The sequence below is a fragment of the Chanodichthys erythropterus genome, chromosome 16 (genome assembly GCF_024489055.1).
Source record: "Chanodichthys erythropterus isolate Z2021 chromosome 16, ASM2448905v1, whole genome shotgun sequence".
Lineage (NCBI taxonomy): Eukaryota > Metazoa > Chordata > Actinopteri > Cypriniformes > Xenocyprididae > Chanodichthys > Chanodichthys erythropterus.
Window position 1 is genome coordinate 14,768,937 of NC_090236.1, and position 18,565 is coordinate 14,787,501.

The 18,565-nt window shown below is 36.9% G+C and overlaps 2 protein-coding genes across 2 annotated transcripts; one reads left to right on the top strand and one right to left on the bottom strand.

The window, feature by feature from the left end:
* Positions 1–3,800: 3,800 nt before the first annotated feature.
* foxl2b (forkhead box L2b) lies at positions 3,801–5,213 on the top strand. Its single transcript, XM_067362834.1, has 2 exons — positions 3,801–4,030; positions 4,262–5,213. The coding sequence occupies exon 2, from the start codon at positions 4,264–4,266 to the stop codon at positions 5,134–5,136; it is 873 nt and encodes a 290-aa protein (XP_067218935.1). The 5' UTR covers positions 3,801–4,030; positions 4,262–4,263; the 3' UTR covers positions 5,137–5,213.
* Positions 5,214–7,888: 2,675 nt separating this feature from the next.
* Positions 7,889–17,705, bottom strand: LOC137003084 (ATP-sensitive inward rectifier potassium channel 10). Its single transcript, XM_067363120.1, has 6 exons — positions 17,578–17,705; positions 16,635–16,974; positions 12,771–12,982; positions 11,755–11,886; positions 11,051–11,228; positions 7,889–8,954 (listed from the first exon to the last, which is right to left on the bottom strand). Exons 2-6 carry the CDS (start codon positions 16,972–16,974, stop codon positions 8,596–8,598), a joined length of 1,221 nt encoding a protein of 406 aa, XP_067219221.1. The 5' UTR covers positions 17,578–17,705; the 3' UTR covers positions 7,889–8,595.
* Between the last annotated feature and the right edge of the window lie 860 nt (positions 17,706–18,565).

Here is an 18,565-nt window from a genome sequence, read left to right on the forward strand (position 1 = left end):
TAGAACCTTTTTGGCATAAAAAAGGTTCCTTAAATTTGAGTCAAGAACTCTAGGGTTCTATATAGAATCTTTTTGGCATAAAAAAGGTTCCTTAAAAATTGAGTCAAGAACTCTAGGGTTCTATATAGAACCTTTTGGCATAAAAAAGGTTCCTTAAATTTGAGTCAAGAACTCTAGGGTTCTATATAGAACCTTTTTGGCATAAAAAAAGGTTCCTTAAAATTGAGTCAAGGACTCTAGGGTTCTATATAGAACCTTTTTGGCATAAAAAAGGTTCCTTAAAATTGAGTCAAGAACTCTTGGGTTCTATATAGAACCTTTTTGGCATAAAAAAGGTTCCTTAAATTTGAGTCAAGAACTCTAGGGTTCTATATAGAATCTTTTTGGCATAAAAAAAGGTTCCTTAAAAATTGAGTCAAGAACTCTAGGGTTCTATATAGAACCTTTTTGGCATAAAAAAGGTTCCTTAAATTTGAGTCAAGAACTCTAGGGTTCTATATAGAACCTTTTTGGCATAAAAAAGGGTTCCTTAAAATTGAGTCAAGAACTCTAGGGTTCTATATAGAACCTTTTTGGCATAAAAAAGGTTCCTTAAATTTGAGTCAAGAACTCTAGGGTTCTATATAGAACCTTTTTGGCATAAAAAAAGGTTCCTTAAAATTGAGTCAAGAACTCTAGGGTTCATTGTACTGTAGAACCTTAATGGCATAAAAGGTTCTTTTAAAAAGATTCTTTAAAGGGTTCTTTTTTTATATAATAAAAACAATCCTCAATGTGTAACACACTTTTATCTGCATTTAATCCCCTGGACTTGAATTATTAATCATTCTTATGCACTGAATCACAGTTTAATGAGTGCCAGTGCAGTTTAACAGATGCTTTTTCTGGGTGTAATGCATTATAATAATTTGACAGGCGGGTTGTCGGGAGAATGGCTTAGAGCTTCCCATACGCTTCCTCCGGGTGATAAGAAAGGAAAACACAGTCTCCGCTCTTAAAACAGAAACCCTGAGCACCTTCAGGAAGAGCAGAGCGGCTCTATGGGCTTTGTAATTTAAGGCAGAGGTCAATCCCGGGCTTTACAAAGTGAGGAAGCCCCTCCACCCCACATTAATGCTCCGGCAGGTCAAGCCTCCATTTAAAAAGAGGAACATGCGCTCTTAATCGTGATGTTCTTCGTTGATTTTGGCTCTATGGATTTTTGATTGGCTAGATGGTTCTTTACTTTAAATTTTAAGAGATCTAGATGTTTCATTGAAGTCCCTCAGATCAGTATTTTGGTTTCTGTGCACTCCTAAAAAACCAAAAAAAGTTTCCAAAAAGGGGTTTCATGACAAATGCCATAGAAGGCCATTTTTGGTTCCCAAAGAACTTTTGATTAAACTCTTTTTTTTTTTTTTTTTGCTATAGTGAGAAAAACATTTTAATAATCTAAAAAATAACTTTTTTCAATCATAATGAGCCTTTTGTGCAATGGAAAGGTTGTACATTTTTAAAAATAAAAGTTCCAAAAAAACATTTTAGGTTCTCCAAAGAACCTTTCTGTGATCAGTTCTTAAAAGAACATTTTTTCTTAGTGTGAAGAACATTTAATAATCTAAAAAAACTTTTTTTTTTCAGTATAAAGAACCTCGGAAAGTTCCATGGATGTTAAAGGTTGTTCATGGAAACCATCAATAAAGGACCTTTATTTTATGAGTGTGCTCTTTAAATCATCAGTACAGTAAAAATAAAGGTCCTTCATTGGCATTGATGGTTGCGTGAAGAACCTTTAACATTCGTGGAGCCTTTCTAAGGTTCTTTATAGTGAAAAAAAAGGTTCTTTAGATTATTAAAATGCTCTTCACATTAATAAACTTTTAAAAATTGTTCTCTAAACGGTTCTTCAGGGAACCAAAAATGGTTCTTCTAGGACCATTTTGGAACCTTTATCTGTTTGTTGAGAACTGGAGAACTTATGAAAAATCTCTTCCAGGATGTACAGCTCTTTTTTGGTTCTATTTGGAACTTTTATTTTCAGGAGTGTTTTGTTTAAGTGACTGTTTTCTGTAAATTTAGAGCAGTTTTGTGTGATTAAACGCTCATATTTGGGAAGATGGTTTCATAACTCCTGTATTCTGAGCAGGCCCTGAACCTGGAGCCCATTTGTTTTAAAGCGAGAAACACCTTGAACAAATTTCTCTCTACATTCAAACCGTGAGAGATGATGATGTTGTAAGTTTCTGATGTTCATCAGGTCTGCGGTGTCCCACTGACCCGGAGCTTCAGTCCATCTGCATTCTTGCACTTTGAACCATAAACATCCTCCTTTCAAAGAGCTTGGCAGGAAGTTTGGTAAGTTTTCCCTTATATGTGCTATAGTCTATTTAAATAGAGCCTGCTGGATTGCTTCAATATAAATGTCTATATTTCAATGATGTGATGATGTTTGAGATCATCGTAATCATTCGTACTGGTTTGCATTGCATGTATCTATGAAATAATAAAATACTGGGCCTGAAAAAGTGTTAATATATTAATTACACACAGTCTATTAAGCAAGTAAATTAGTTTGTTAATTAATGTGTGTTTTTTTTTTAAATTGATTAAGGCTGTCATGGAAGTGAAAATGTAAGTAAACTAACTGCACGCAAGCTCGACAGATCTCCAGCGCAGTTTCCACAAAGACACAAAACAAACGTTTCTTTCTCTGTTCAATTTCAGAGGCGTGAAGGAGCCGATAGATGCTGATGACATACAGAACACACAGCTGTTACACCTGTGAGTGTGTGAGTGTGTGTGTGTGTGTGTGTGTGTGTGTGTGTGTGTGTGTGTGTGTGTGTGTGTGTGTGTGTGTGCTATCAATGAAATATAAACACCTATATAATAATGCATAAAATAATCATTTGTATAATCTAAAAATGCTGGGTTAAAAACAACCCAAGTTGTGTTGAAAATGGACAAACCCAACGATTGGTTTGTTTTAACCCAGTGGTTGGGTTAAATGTTTGCCTAATGTGCTGGGCAGTTTTATTTAACTCAAATATTGTTTAAAAATGACTGTATTTCTTGCTTAAAATGAACCCAAAATATGTTGGAAATTAAAAATCAGACACATAATTACTAGAGGCAACAACAATAATCAAAAGGTGGACATTTATTAATAAGCAATTTAACAAATGTTTATTGTTTAATTATTATTCATTAGACCTATTAATAAATCTTCATGTATTAAACGTATTCATAAATGTTTATTTCCAACATATTTTGGGTTCATCAAGAAATGCAGTAATTTTTAAACAATAGTTGGGTGAAATAAAACTACCAGCAGGTCAAACATTTAACCCAGCCGCTGGGTTTGTCCATTTTCAACCCAACTTGGGTTGTTTTTAACTCAACATTTTGAGAGTGTACAGCAAAGCTGTAGGCTATTGTGTTCTTTTTTTCTGGACCTCATAAAATACAACAAATAAATAGCATTTTTTAAAATTGTATATTATATACAGTATTTATAAAATATACTTAAGTTAAATTGAAAAAGTTAAATGAGTTTGTAGCTAAATATGCAAGTCTCGAAATGAATGCGGGTTAAAATACTATATATAGTCTGTATTAATGCATAAAATAAAAAGTGTCAAAAACTCGACTAAATTTCCTCACTCAATTACATACAGACCTTTAAACAAAACCTTTTTTTCATAGTACTGGTTCGTGGAGTTAAATAATCTAAACATGTTTGGAGAGCATCAGTCGGGCTGGAGGATGAGAGAGATGAGTGACGAAAGCGGAATATGACGAGAAGATCCGCGCGAGTCTGACGACAGCAGAGTTTCGCCTTTCACGGGAGGAAAAAAAGTTTGCAGGATCTTCCAGAAGAACCTTCGAGCTTAAACGACATTGAGATCCGAGTCCATCACAGCAAAACCCGAGGGTTACCGGAGCACGAGCTCGTGTTTCATTCACACGGACAATATTTAAGAGTTTCTGTCATCATTTATGGATCTGCGGTGACCTGATGCGTGAACAAACCATCCAGAAGACCTAAAATCAGGTAATCAGACATCGTCAAACACTTAAGAATAGAGGGGCTTTTCGCAGCAATGCATTTTCGGTTCCCTAAAGAACTTTCAGCGATCAGTTCAGTGTGTAGAACAGTTTAATGATCTAAAGATCCGCTTGGATGATGGATGAAGTTCTTCACGGAACCATCGATGCCAATTCAAGACCTTATTTGTATCTTGAGGTGTTTGTTTTGATGGTTTGTTTGCTTGTGTTTTTGAAGCGATGGCATCTTACCATAGCTTAGATGATGACGCAATGGCTTTGATGGTCCACGACACCAACGCGGTGAAGAAAGAAGAGTTCGCGAAGGACGAGCCGGTCCAGGAGCCGAGTCCGGAGAAAGCGGACCCGTCGCAGAAGCCGCCGTACTCGTACGTGGCTCTGATCGCCATGGCCATCCGAGAGAGCTCGGAGAAGAGGCTGACCCTGTCCGGCATCTACCAGTACATCATCACCAAGTTCCCCTTCTACGAGAAGAACAAGAAGGGCTGGCAGAACAGCATCCGGCACAACCTGAGTCTCAACGAGTGCTTCATCAAAGTTCCCCGGGAGGGCGGCGGCGAGCGCAAGGGCAACTACTGGACCCTGGACCCGGCCTGCGAGGACATGTTCGAGAAGGGCAACTACCGGCGCCGGAGGCGCATGAAGCGGCCGTTCAGACCGCCGGCGGCTCACTTCCAGCCGGGCAAGTCTCTCTTCGGCGGCGACGGATACGGCAGTTACCTGCCCGCCCCCAAATACCTCCAGTCCGGCTTCATGAACAACAGCTGGCCGCTCGCGCAGCCTCCGCCGCCGATGAGCTACGCGTCCTGCCAGATGGGCAACGGCAACATGGGCGCCATGAACGTGAAAGGACTGTCGGCCCCGTCGTACAACCCCTACAGCCGAATGCAAGCCATGGGCCTGCCGAACATGATGAACTCGTACAGCGGGATGGGGCACCACCAGCACCAGCCGCAGCAGCAGCCCTCGCCGGTCCCGTCCAACAGCGCGGCGGCCCTGCAGTTCACCTGCTCCCGGCAGCCGGCCGAGCTCTACTCGTACTGGGACCACGAGGCCAAAAACTCCACGTTACACTCGCGGATTGACATTTGAACCGAATTCGCACCTCGTTCGAGGGGAACTGTCGATCGTTCAAGGTAAACAGGGTATCTTACGTTGCTGAAGAACAAACCGAGTCCCTAAATGTTCCGGACTGCACGGATAAATCTTTTTTTTTGTTTTTTTTTTGTACATTTTAAATCAGTAGATTTGATTCTATAAGTCTCGACTTCAGGATAAAACATAAAATACTTTTCATAAAAAAAAACACATGATCGAAAAATTATTTGTTGATGGACAGTGAGAACATTTACAAGATTGTTTGGGACCATTGTGATTTTTACGTTTTGGATTGTCAAACCAGCACTTATTATTTTCTATTTGCTTTCAATAAACTGTTTTGATTAAAATGTTTTCGAGACACTCGATATATTTGGAGGAATCTGAGAGTGTTTATTTTAAAATATAAGCGCTTAAAAAAACAGATACTCGATTTACATCATTTACTTAATTATGATAATTAATCACCGTTAATGTGATCGTAAGGCCTGATTCAGTTCAATCCGTGTGAACAAACAGATGTAAATTAAATCAGTTCAGTGTTTATGCTGTTCTCTCTCGAAGATTTAATCTTTACTTTTTTTATTTGTTTGTTTGTTTTTTAGTTAAAGAAACCGATTCGAATTGAGCGATTTATTTTTTTTTTTTTCGTTTCACGGTTCTCGTGAATTAGACCATGACATTTTTATATTCAGTCAAATATTTATTTAGATACATTTTATATTCAATCATGGTCCTGCATTTCATTTCAGTCTCTCTGATGCATTTTCAGAAATAGGCCTGTATAGAAATTATTAAATTTGTATGAAAAGTGAAAATTAAATTATCCCAAACTGTCTAAATGTTTTTTTTTAGATCATATGCGAAAATAACACGAGCTTAAAGAAATGAAACTTTTTAACATATATTTAAAAAATAGATATATTTAGATTTAAAAAAGACTTATAAAAATAAATCAGAAATGTATGATCGCAGATCTCTCTCTTTTAACGAAAGTTCGTGAAAAACTCGCCTGAGATCAAGAGAAAGTCGCTCATTCCGTATATTTTCTCATCATACAATAACAACTGATGAAAACCCTGTGACGAGACTGAAGAAATCCGAACCGAACTCGAATTATAGCGCAAATAGACACCTAAAATAAATCATGCATGTAAAAAACGTTTATTTGCTTTTGTCACTCCTCCGGTTTAATCCCTGTTCATGACAGACACACAATATGTTTTTATAATGTTATAATAATAATAATATTGAAAGCTTAAATTGAGAATGGATATAAAACAAAATACTGACACCATTTACAATCACCGGAGAAATTAAAATGCATTCGTGTCATAAACATCATAAACCTTCTTGCATTTATTTTAGTTTCAGATCGTCCGTGAAGCGCTTGAATAAAATAATGTTCATAAACATTAGAGCATTATTTATATTCTCTTCTTTAAAAGCTCGCGCTTCTCTGATGTTTGTATTTCACACTAATTCTATTGAATTAAAAGAAAAGAGCTCATCAATATTTATTCCGATATTAAACAGAGTCTGAATTCCGCCGACAGAAGCTTTACTTCCAGAATCCGGGAATTGTGTGAAAACTGGCTCAAATCACGCGTGTTTTTGTGAAATGTTTTATAATAATTTATCCAAGACCTGTACATGCCATGTGACTGACTGTAAACACGTGATGTACGTGATTCCCAGTGGAATCCCACCTGACAGGGACGAAATGGAATATATTCAGCCAAACATCCTTATTTTTTATTATTCCAGCAGGATTCTTGATTATTTTCACATGGAAAGATCTGAATCTCACACACATCTTCAGTTAATCTGATCTCATTCCAGAGCTTTAACAGACAGAAAAAATATCTTCAGATCAAAGACTCGTTTAGCTTTATGAACACAAACACGCGACATGTTTGACCGCTAGATGGCGCTATAAGCACATTTCTGAATGATTCTACACAATTATTATTTTTTATTGGCCTATATATTTTTGGTTATTATAGTTAGTTAGAGAAGGTGAATTAGACATCTGAACTCCATTTCATTAGTTAAATCATTGAAAGTAGTTTTAGTCACATAAAGTGAACCTGGAATATATTTAAGAAAAAAGTTTTATTTTTTATGTTTGCGTTTGAGTCTATAATGAAAAATATCAAAGATAAAGATTCACTCAGCAATTCAGCATTTGATTGACAGATGTTGAACACAAGAAGTGTTGCATGTGATTTATGATAGTTTATGTTTAAATCATATAATATTGATTCAGGAGAATTTCCAGCCTCACGCCATGACCACGTCTTTTTTTTCTCTCTCGGATTACTGGTGTGTGTGTGTGTGTGTGATATTTGTTAATATAAGATATAAGTATTCTGTATGATTGATGACATGTAAACCAGCAGAAGAGACCTTTTTACCAGGTCACATGATTCTGACACATCATGAACACATAAACAACATCCATTCAGTCCCAAAAACTACACTCCAAAACTGCTTTGTTAAAAACAACACAAGCTGATGAATATGAGAAATATTGCATCAGTTCATCACAAAAATAACCTCTTGATTCGGTCCGTTTCAGAGTAACACTTTAATATGCACAGCTTGTGTGTTAATGTTACAATAATTCATTATTAAATGTTAGAACTGCGACTCCTCAGAAACGACGCATGAATCAAACACATTATAAACAGTTATTAAACATCATCAGCATCTGTTTATTAATGTGGATTATGATGCAGTGAATTATTACGGAGAAACACACATTTATCCTGCATATACAGACTTCATCCTGATGTACAAATATCAAACAAACAATGAACAAGATTTTCTCTTTTCCGAGCCGTTTTTGCCCTGACTTCATTACAGTATAAAGTGCTTCAGATCGAGTTAAGATTAAATCATGATGACGGTGTCACTGAAGCAGAACGTGATCATCAGCGGTTCTCACAGGGAAACACACGATGAACGCAGTAAACCAGATAACTGTGCAAAATACATTTGTTCGTCACTGATGTCAAAGGTCAATCTGTCACTCGTTCTGCTGTTTTGATGCTTTTGTGCGCTTGATGCTGAATGTCTTCAAATATTTCACCTTTTTAATCTTTATTTTAAATGGTTTGTGCTGTGTGACTCTTTCAAACAATATCAGCTCATAAAAGATCATAATATAATAAGCAAACTGCTGTTTACATTTAAAAAGCTCATTACACTATTCAACTTTCCAAAGAACTAGCAATACGCAAAGTGATCAATTTTCCTATTCAGCCTGTGCTATTAATCATTTTGCATCTTGTTTTGATGCTGTTCACGCAATATTAATAATTTCAGTGATTGATTTTAAGGACATTTGTGTTATTCATAATCACAGTTTATGTTAAAATCTGTCCTGGCTCGAACCGCTGCTGAAGATTATCATCATGTCAATCATCCTGCATGATCTGCGCATGTCTGTCACACGTTACTAATGCGCACGCTCAGTGGACGGCTGTCCGTCTGCCTCTCATCGGCTCCCGCTCGGTAGATTTGCTCCAGGCGCATCTTCTCCGGGTCCGTTCCGCTCCCGCTGGGCGGGGCCTGTTTGAAAAGGGGCGGGGTCTTGGTTTTCACCACTTTGTCGAAGTACGAGAGGTCCGCCACGTATTTTCCCGTCGGCGAGAGCGACACGACGGGCGTGAACTCGTACCCCCACAGGACCTCGTCGGGCAGGTATGATGTTCGCACCTGACAGGTGGCTGATGTGGGTTCGACTGTGGAGATCATCATAATCAGCAGCTCAAAATCAGCCGGATCTGGATCTGTCCATCCTCCCCCTGATGAGAGGAAGAGCAGAGGAACACAGAGGTTCAGGCATAATCTCACTGTTGAGTTCAACCTTCAGTGTTTGTGCAATTCCGTTTGGTGCCACTGGAGGCGCAACAGGCCTGTTTACCAATTACAACATTTTGTTTTATTTCAAACCCTTTTTTAATTTATATATGTCCATAGATTATATAAGTAACTAAAATAATTAAAAACAAAATAATGAAATTTCAGCAATCCGGAAGAATGTTTTTCAGGCATTCTACGATTTTATTATTTTTAAACAATGAATTTGCACATATGTTTACATATTTACTGGATAAGGAATAAAGATTTAAAACAAAACAAAAAAATGTACTAACAATAAAAATTTTAGAGCTTTGCATAACTAGAAAAAATCTGTGCTGTCAAATTGATTAATCACATCTAACATAAAAGTGTGGCTATAAAGGCTATGTATATGATATATATTAAATATATATATCAGTGGTGTTCTGAAATGAGGAAGCACATTTGTTATTTATTTAAGAATCAATGTAAATTTATGTGCATTACTCTTAATATTGACACATCTTCCTTGTTAAATGAACATGACTTTACATTACATCAAAAAAGAACAAAAGAAACCAAATACAGTTCTATTTTGTAATTTTACATAAACAATGTAATAACTGTTCTATTTATCAACACCAAGTCAATCTCATCACGTTAGTGTTTTAAGCATTTCTACATTCATTCCAAAATAATATCTAAAGGCACTAATAATTTAAACAATATATTTTATTTGTGTATTGATTTTTTTCTTTTTAATAGTCAACTTAGGCTATTTTATCAGTCATGCTCCGTAAACACCGTCTGTCACAGACACGAACTGTATTTTTAATTTCACCAAGCTGATTGCACTAAAAAAATTGCCTCCTCTCACGTGACTTTCCCCCATTCATTCTCAATTACCCCCCACAAAACCCACCGCACGCCGGGGATCAAGTGGTTTTCTATGAGAGCAAAGGGAGGCGTGACTCCTGCTGTAACTTCACCTGCGGGTGTCGCTGTTGGGCAGCGTTCCTTAAGAAATACACGCAATACTTGCAATGTCATAATTTGTAATATTTGTATTGTTTTATATGTAATATGGATTATTTTCTCATCCTTTTTTTTTTTTTTGAGGAGGCACTGCCTCCCTTGCCTCCTCAGAGGAAACGGCCATGATATGAGACACACATAATATATATAGATTCAGTATAATATATTATGTAATCAAACTTTTATGTTTCATGTTACTTTTATGTTAAGCACTGGCAAAAATATAAGTTCATTATAAAAATGTACATTATGTGAAATAAGAAATATTTAGATGTTTTAGTTGTTTTAGCTTATTTTAAAGTTTTTAAGTTGTTATGCTAATATTTTCTTTATTGTGACACATCTGAGTGAAACGCTTCTGAACAAGAAGAAATGTAGAATTTAAAACACAATGATATGCATAAAAAAAAATTATAAAAAATTCTGCAATATTCCATAAAAAAACAAACACAAGAATTGTCCATTTTGATTTTGTGGTGATTGAAGTGTTCTTTAAGAATCACTGCTGTAAGGAGCTGTTTTTATCTGATTTGATGGTGTATTTCCCCCAGTAATGTTAAACAGTTTCTTTAACTTGAATAAAAGTAGTCATATGTATATTTTAGCATATTTTAGGTTACCTGCCAAAACATTTTTATGTGTAGAATTATACGTCGCTTTTCCTATTAAAACATGCACCCATTCACTCCTATATATCTGTCTAATGTGTTGAAAACGCAAAACATTTTATGAATATTTCAGTTCAAAACAATGAAATTTCATAAAGATAAGTAGTTTTACTGACGGTCGTTGAACGCTTTCGTCATAAAACAGATGCTGAAAAATGACGTGTTTAGCTTCTGTGTCACCTTTAAAACGTTTTGTCATCCTAACACCGAACAGAGCGCTGTGTAATAACCTGCAGCATCAAGAACGTCAAATATTGGGCGGAACCATTTGGACATTTCTGTCCGTCTCGGTGTCTGTGGTGTGAAGCTTCTGTACGCAGCGTGTGTCTGGACCGTGAACAGAAAGAGTGATCTACCCTTGTCGGCCCAGCCTCGCAGCGGGCTCTCGTCGTCGATGGTGTGGTAGAAGGTGAGGGGGAGGATGAGGAAGGGGCTCTCGCTGGCCGTGTCCACGCTGAAGGTCACATTCTTCTGATCCAAACGCACCGTCTCTCCCTCCTTCGGCACACACGGCTGGAGAAGCTTCCCTGTCACCTGGAAAAACCTCATTCACTACATTTTTCTGCAGAGAACTCAGTATTTCACTTCTAAAACCTCGTGAGCATCTGGACATTTCCACACACTCTCAGAAACAAAGACTCTTTATCAGCGTTGATGGTTTCATGAAGAACCTTTAACCAAAATGTTCTTCTAGTGCATCAGTATGAAAACCCTCTTTTTGAACCTTAATTTTTATTTTTTAAGATTGTGTGAAGCCAGTTCTAAATGGAAGATGTAATAATTCTGCTGTCTTTAGTAGAGCACTGCAGAAATGAGAGAAATGACATTATAAATGCAGAATTCCAGCGTGTATTTTATATTTTCACAAACAGTTGCATCCACAGTGTCCATGAGCAAAGTTAGCACATTTCACATCTCACTGATTTATATGATCTAGATTTAATCTGTACTTTGTAATTCAATGCCATTCTGTGTTCTGCGGTTGTGTGAAAAATCATTAAATAAATCAATCATTAACTGGTGACCTTGATAAAAAGTGGTAATTCTCTCCTCCGGTTACCTGGCAGCCCAGCAGAAGACTTTTGCGCATGTTGGCAACTCGTATCATGAGACACGGTCGGCCGTCGTGATTGGCTATCACAGCATGCTGACTGAAGCGAATCGTCTCGCCTCGTTTCTTTGGCCGAGCCACCTGAGAGAGAGAGAACATCATGAAGCCTGTCACTCACATATCTGGGTCATATTTCACCCCAGAACATTTAAATAATAAACATCTGGATGCACAGCAATAACGAGAGCTTCAGGGGTTAAATGTGCTTAATTGTGATGAAAATATTGTTGTGTGCAAAAGTGATGTTTTGAAGGGGATTTTTGTTTTTAACTGATTAAACAATCAAAATATGAGGACAAAATGTTATACTTTTTAAATAAGAATGAAGAAAAAACTTGGTTAAGGTGTTTATCTGACAGAATTATTTGGCAAAAAAAAGGAAACTACAGCTACAGGTTTATTTTACTCTGCAAAAAATGCATATAAAAACAAAAAGCTGACAGGAAAAGGCAATTATTGACTACAACATAATCAGTTATTAATATTTGGTTGGTTCTCTTGTGTTTTTGCACGTTTTCATAATTTAAAATTATATCCACACAATCTGGCACGTTTGAGAACGCAATAAGCTTGACAAAAACTTTAACACATTTTCTATAACATTTGAATAAAGGTTGAAGATGTTCATTTTCCGAGGCCAGACATCACTTTTGGCCACTACTGTATATTGCAGTAATTCATTAATTTTGCACATTTACACTCATTTTCCTGTTCCTGTTGAAGCTGCTTTGAAATAATGCTTATTGTATAATAAAGACTTATTTTTTTAAGCAATAATATGTGTGTGTGTATATATATATATATATATATATATATATATATATATATTATATGTTACTTTAAATATATTTTATTATTTTTAATTTTAATTTGGAGTAAAATGTGAGCTGCTTGTGTTCCATGTTCGGGTGTTTTCTCCCACAGTATGTGTTTGACTTCAGGACGGCACGTTAATGGATGTGCACCTTGGCGAGGAACGTTCCGGTGATGAAGATCTCCATGGCGGTGGTGATGAGGAGCTGGATGATCAGCAGGACGATGGCAGACGGACATTCCTCGGTGATGCAGCGGTAACCGTATCCGATGGTGGTCTGAGTCTCCAGGGAGAAGAGAAAGGCGCCCGTCAGCGTTTGCATCTGCATCACACACACACTGTGGTTTGCGGGAGGATCAAACTCTAGAGGAAGAGATGCAGAAGACAGACACAAACACAAGCATCTGGATTAGATAGGGGTTTTGTTTCAGTGGAGTGATCTCTGGCTTTTCCTATCACAAAATAGTTGTAAAGTTGAAGAGCTTCTGAAGTGTCAATTAGTTGTCTTTACACAGACTGTTTAATGATGCTCAGAGGTTTAAATCTGACAGAACGTTTTGGGTGGAGGTTGGGAATTTTTCCTCATCTACGGTACCATTAACTTGTGGTGTACCTCAGGGATCGGTGTTGGGCCCGCTTTTGTTTTCGTTGTATTTGCTCGATTTTTTGGCAGCATATCACTTCCAATGATAGGGAAGCAGATCCGTATCCTTTTTATGCGGATGATATCCAGTTATATCTCACTTTGAAATATGGGAAATTATGACATGCACTTCTTTTTGGACTGTCTTTCGGAGGTAAGATGCTGGCTGGCAGATAACTGAATCTAAAACAGAAATGGTAGTTTTTGGACCCACCAGCATCTATTACACAGATAAACATCAATCTGGGTCTTTTATCTGTGAATTCTCATGCTAATGCTAGAAATTTGGGAGTGATTTTTGATAACGGCCTAAAATTCCTCATCTCAGATCCATTGCAAAATTGAAAGCGTTTTTATCAGTAAAGGGTTTTGAGACAGTGAATCATGCTGTTGTTTCCACTGGGCTGGATTACTGTAACTCACTGTACCCTGGTGTGGCTCAGTCCTCTTTATCCCGCCTTCACACGATTCAAAACGCTGCAGCCAGGCTTCATACTGGAACTATTTCTCCTGATCTGGCTTCACTTCACTGGCTGCTGAATGAATACTGTGTTAAATTTAAGCTTTTATCATATGTGTATAAATGCCTGGTTCCACAATATATTACAGATTTCCTGCTCCATGCTGTGGAATTATTAGCCGGAACACGGCTAGCATGTTTTAACACATTGGTAGCATGACTTAGTAGGATGTTAACATGATCAGCGTGTTACTAGCATGAATTAACATGTTGCTAACATTTTTCTAGAATGTTTTAACACATTCATAACATGAATTAACTAGCATGATTTAGTACATTGGTAGCATGAATTAGCATGTTGCTAATATGTTCTAACACGCTGCTAGAATTAATTAGCATGTTGCTAGCATGTTTTAGCATGTGGTTCACATTAATTAACATTTTTAACACATTGCTAGCATTAATTTTAGCACTTTGCTAGCATTAATTAGCATTTTGCTAGCATGTTTTAACACTTTGCTAGCATGAATTAGCATGTTTTGTTAACATGTCTTACCACAATGCTTACATGATTTAGCATTTTAACACTTTGTTAGCATGCATTAGCGTGTTTGCTAGCATGTCTTACCACAATGCTAACATGATTTAGCATTTTGATAGCATGTTTTAACAGTTTGCTAGCATTAACTAGCATGTTTTGCTAGCATGTCTTACCCCAATGTTAGCATTATTTAGCATGTTGTTAGCATTATTTAACACTTTGCTAACATGAATTAACATTTTTGCTAGCATGTCTTACCACAAAGCTAACATGATTTAGCATGTTACTAGCATTTTTTAACACTTTGCTAACATGAATGAACATGTTGTTAACATGTCTTACTACAATGCTATTATGATTTAACATGTTGTTAGCATGTCTTACCACAATGCTAACATGATTTAACCTTTTGATAGCATGTTTTAACACTTTGTTAGCATGAATTAGCGTGTTTTTCTACCATGTCTTACCACAATGCTAGCATTATTTAGCATGTTACTAGCATTTTTTAACAGTTTGCTAACATGAATGAACATGTTGCTAACATGTCTTACCACAATGCTAGCATTATTTAACATTTTGCTAACATATCTTACCACAATGCTATTATGATTTAGCATTTTGCTAGCATCTTTTAACAGTTTGCTTGCATTAATTAGCATTTGGCTAACATCTTACCACAATGCTAGCATGATTTACCATTTTAGCAGTATGTTTTTACACTTTGCTAACATGAATTAGCATTTTGCTAGCATTTCTTACCACACTGCTAGCATTATTTAACATGTTTACTAGCATGTTTTAACACTTTGTTAACATAATTTTGCATGTAACCAGTAAGTTTTAATACTTTGCTAGCATGGTTTCGCATTTTGCTAGCATGGATTAATAAGTTGCTAACATGAAATAGCATGTTGTTAGCATTTTTTAACACTTTGCTAGCATTATTTAGCATATTATTAGCATGTCTTACCACAATGCTAGCATGTTTTAGCATTTTGCTAGAATGTCTTACCACAATGCTAGCATTTTTAGCATTTTGCTAGAATGTCTTACCACAATGCTAACATGATTTAGCATTTTGATAGCATGTTTTAACAGTTTGCTAGCATTAATTAGCATGTTTGCTAGCATGTCTTACCCCAATGTTAGTATTATTTAGCATGTTGTTAGCATTATTTAACACTTTGCTAACATGAATTAACATTTTTGCTAGCATGTCTTATCACAAAGCTAACATGATTTAGCATGTTACTAGCATTTTTTAACACTTTGCTAACATGAATGAACATGTTGGTAACATGTCTTACTACAATGCTAGCATGATTTAACATGTTGTTAGCATGTCTTACCACAATGCTAACATGATTTAGCCTTTTGCTAGCATGTTTTAACACTTTGTTAGCATGAATTAGCGTGTTTTTCTACCATGTCTTACCACAATGCTAGCATTATTTAGCATGTTACTAGCATTTTTTAACACTTTGCTAACATGAATGAACATGTTGGTAACATGTCTTACCACAATGCTAGCATTATTTAACATTTTGCTAACATATCTTACCACAATGCTATTATGATTTAGCATTTTGCTAGCATCTTTTAACAGTTTGCTTGCATTAATTAGCATTTGGCTAACATCTTACCACAATGCTAGCATGATTTACCATTTTAGTAGTATGTTTATACACTTTGCTAACATGAATTAGCATTTTGCTAGCATTTCTTACCACAATGCTAGCATTATTTAACATGTTTACTAGCATGTTTTAACACTTTGTTAACATAATTTTGCATGTAACCAGTAAGTTTTAATACTTTGCTAGCATGGTTTCGCATTTTGCTAGCATGGATTAATAAGTTGCTAGCATGAAATAGCATGTTGTTAGCATTTTTTAACACTTTGCTAGCATTATTTAGCATATTATTAGCATGTCTTACCACAATGCTAGCATGTTTTAGCATTTTGCTAGAATGTCTTACCACAATGCTAGCATGAATTAGCATGTTGTCCTAGGATAGTAATTAAGCTCTGCTAGAGACGTTTAATTACTCTGTAGTGTTACAGTACAAGCGTTTTAAACTCCCTGAATGGAGGTCTGTGGAACTTTTCGTGGTTTTGATCATCCATTTCACGTAAATCGTAAGTCGGATCAGTTTGAAAAGCGAGTCAGAACAGTCTGATCTGAGTTTGGTGGAGGAGATACGGTCCATATTTTGGCTCAGAAGAAGAAGAGCAAGTGGAAGCAGTAGATCAGAGTGTCGACAGTATCAGAGCAGCTTAACTCAGCTGTGTAAAGATGACAAATAATGCTGTTATTATCCGCACAATCAGGCAGGAACATGAATTATGAGAGTTTCCATCTCTCACCCAGCAGGTCTCCGTGCACCAGCGCCAGCAGGTACCACAGCAGCCCGAAGCTGAACCAGGTGCCCACAAACGTGGCGCTGAACAGAACCAGTTTGTACCTCCACTGCATGTCCACAACGGTGGTCCAGGGGTCGCGCAGGTACAGCGCGCCGCGCCCACTCACGTGCTCGATGCGCACGTTGCTCCGCCCGTCCTTGGACAACACCCTCCTCCGCCGTGTCACCTGACTCCCATGCCCCGCCCCTCCCAGCAGAGGCTTCAGAACGTCTGTCTGTGTCTGGGAGTGGCAGACCTTCTGAGGGGCGGGGCCATGAGAAGAAGTGGGCGTGGCCGACGTCATCTGGAGAAGAAACAAGCGACATCCTGAAGACCTTGAGTGATGCTCATTTACATTTCTGCATTTGACATAAACACGTTTAAGAATAATGGAAGAGAATGAGGATTTGATCCAGATTTGAACTTGCAATAATCGACTGCTATCGGCTTCAAAACAATTTACTGCTCGAAATACAGATGTGACATTAGACTCAGCTGACGTGTTGTTTTCCTGCGGTTCATTTCTCAGGGAGAGGCGCTCATTGAGTTCAGTTTATCTGATTCATCAGGAGATTATTTTACAGGAGAGAGACTTTTAACCAACAATGAGAAGAAAGAGACGGACTAAAGGAGGGTGTGTGAGAAGAATCCACACTGTCTGTTTGGCAACGTTCCTCCTCATCCGCCCATTTGGAAGCATTGGATAAGAAATATCAAATTGCAGATTTTCCAATTGATAACATACTTTTGTCCATCCTATAGTCACATTTTCAAAACTCTCAACATATTTAGCAGAACATCCGTCTGTTGTGGCCACACCATTAACACAATTCATGTCGTTTTCACACAATATACAGTCAATTAACACGTTTCTAAAATGTTTAAATTTCTTTTCATAAAAGCTTACCTCATACCAAAATCATGGATCTTTCTCATCTTATTTGCAAATCAGAAATGAAGATCCAGTGTTCCAGTCATTAAATATAGTATAAAACCTGTACTTCTGCAACAACAGCAGCTCAAAGGTATAAAAATATATAAAACAAACACTGAAACAATTGATAAGCATCTTTAATGATCAGATCACTGAAATATTGAGAAATAGCATAGTCTCAGTTGAGGCACAGTGACGTGTTTACAGTTTTTTACAGACGCTAGGACACATTTCTCAATACTTAGGTCACTTTTGCAAAACTCTTCACACAGTTGAAGAGAAATGCTTTCCTGTAGCTCAGTGGTTAGAGCGTGGCACTAGCAATGCCAAGGTCATGGGTTTGATCCCAGGGATTGCACATACTCAGATACAAATGTATAGCATAATGCAATGTAAGTCGCTTTGGATAAAAGTGTCTGCCAAATGCATAAATGTAAATGTAAATGTAAACAGTTCTCCTAACCAACTTTCATCTTGGCAAAGCAGTTCATTTCACATTCAAAATGCACTAAATCTACCAAAACACTTCATACATGTCTCAAATCAACTCATTCTTCCAGAACACTAGCAAAGGTTTCACCAGCAAACACACTTTATCACTCATAAAACATCGACCTATAAACACTAACATCAGTTAGCATTATACAATGTTTTCTCTTTTTTAAATTTCTTTATGAAACAAGAATGACACTCTCTACTGCTTATAATTCACCACAGTACATGTTACATGGGCCATGTTTACATTACAGAACAAAATCATTCCTAAGTTTCCCATTTTGAATGGATGGTAATGAAACTGAAAGACTAATGCTCAGTTTCATCTAATTGCTTTGATAGTATTTGATTTTTTAGATTCAGCATATATTTCATAACTATATTACTGTAGTAATGTAGCAAATTGCTGTCTTATTGAGTTTTTTATTGTGTCATTGTTTTGAACATAAGTTTAACAGTTTTGAAA

Bases quoted from the DNA above. Each gene is read 5' to 3' on its own strand.
- LOC137003084 (XM_067363120.1), bottom strand. From the start codon at position 16,974: ATGACGTCGGCCACGCCCACTTCTTCTCATGGCCCCGCCCCTCAGAAG. The intron at 12,983-16,634 runs GTGAGAGATGGA...CTCTTCCTCTAG, and splicing joins GGTGCACGGAGACCTGCTGG to AGTTTGATCCTCCCGCAAAC. The intron at 11,229-11,754 runs GTAACCGGAGGA...AGGTTTTTCCAG, and splicing joins GTCTTCTGCTGGGCTGCCAG to GTGACAGGGAAGCTTCTCCA.
- foxl2b (XM_067362834.1), top strand. From the start codon at position 4,264: ATGGCATCTTACCATAGCTTAGATGATGACGCAATGGCTTTGATGGTC.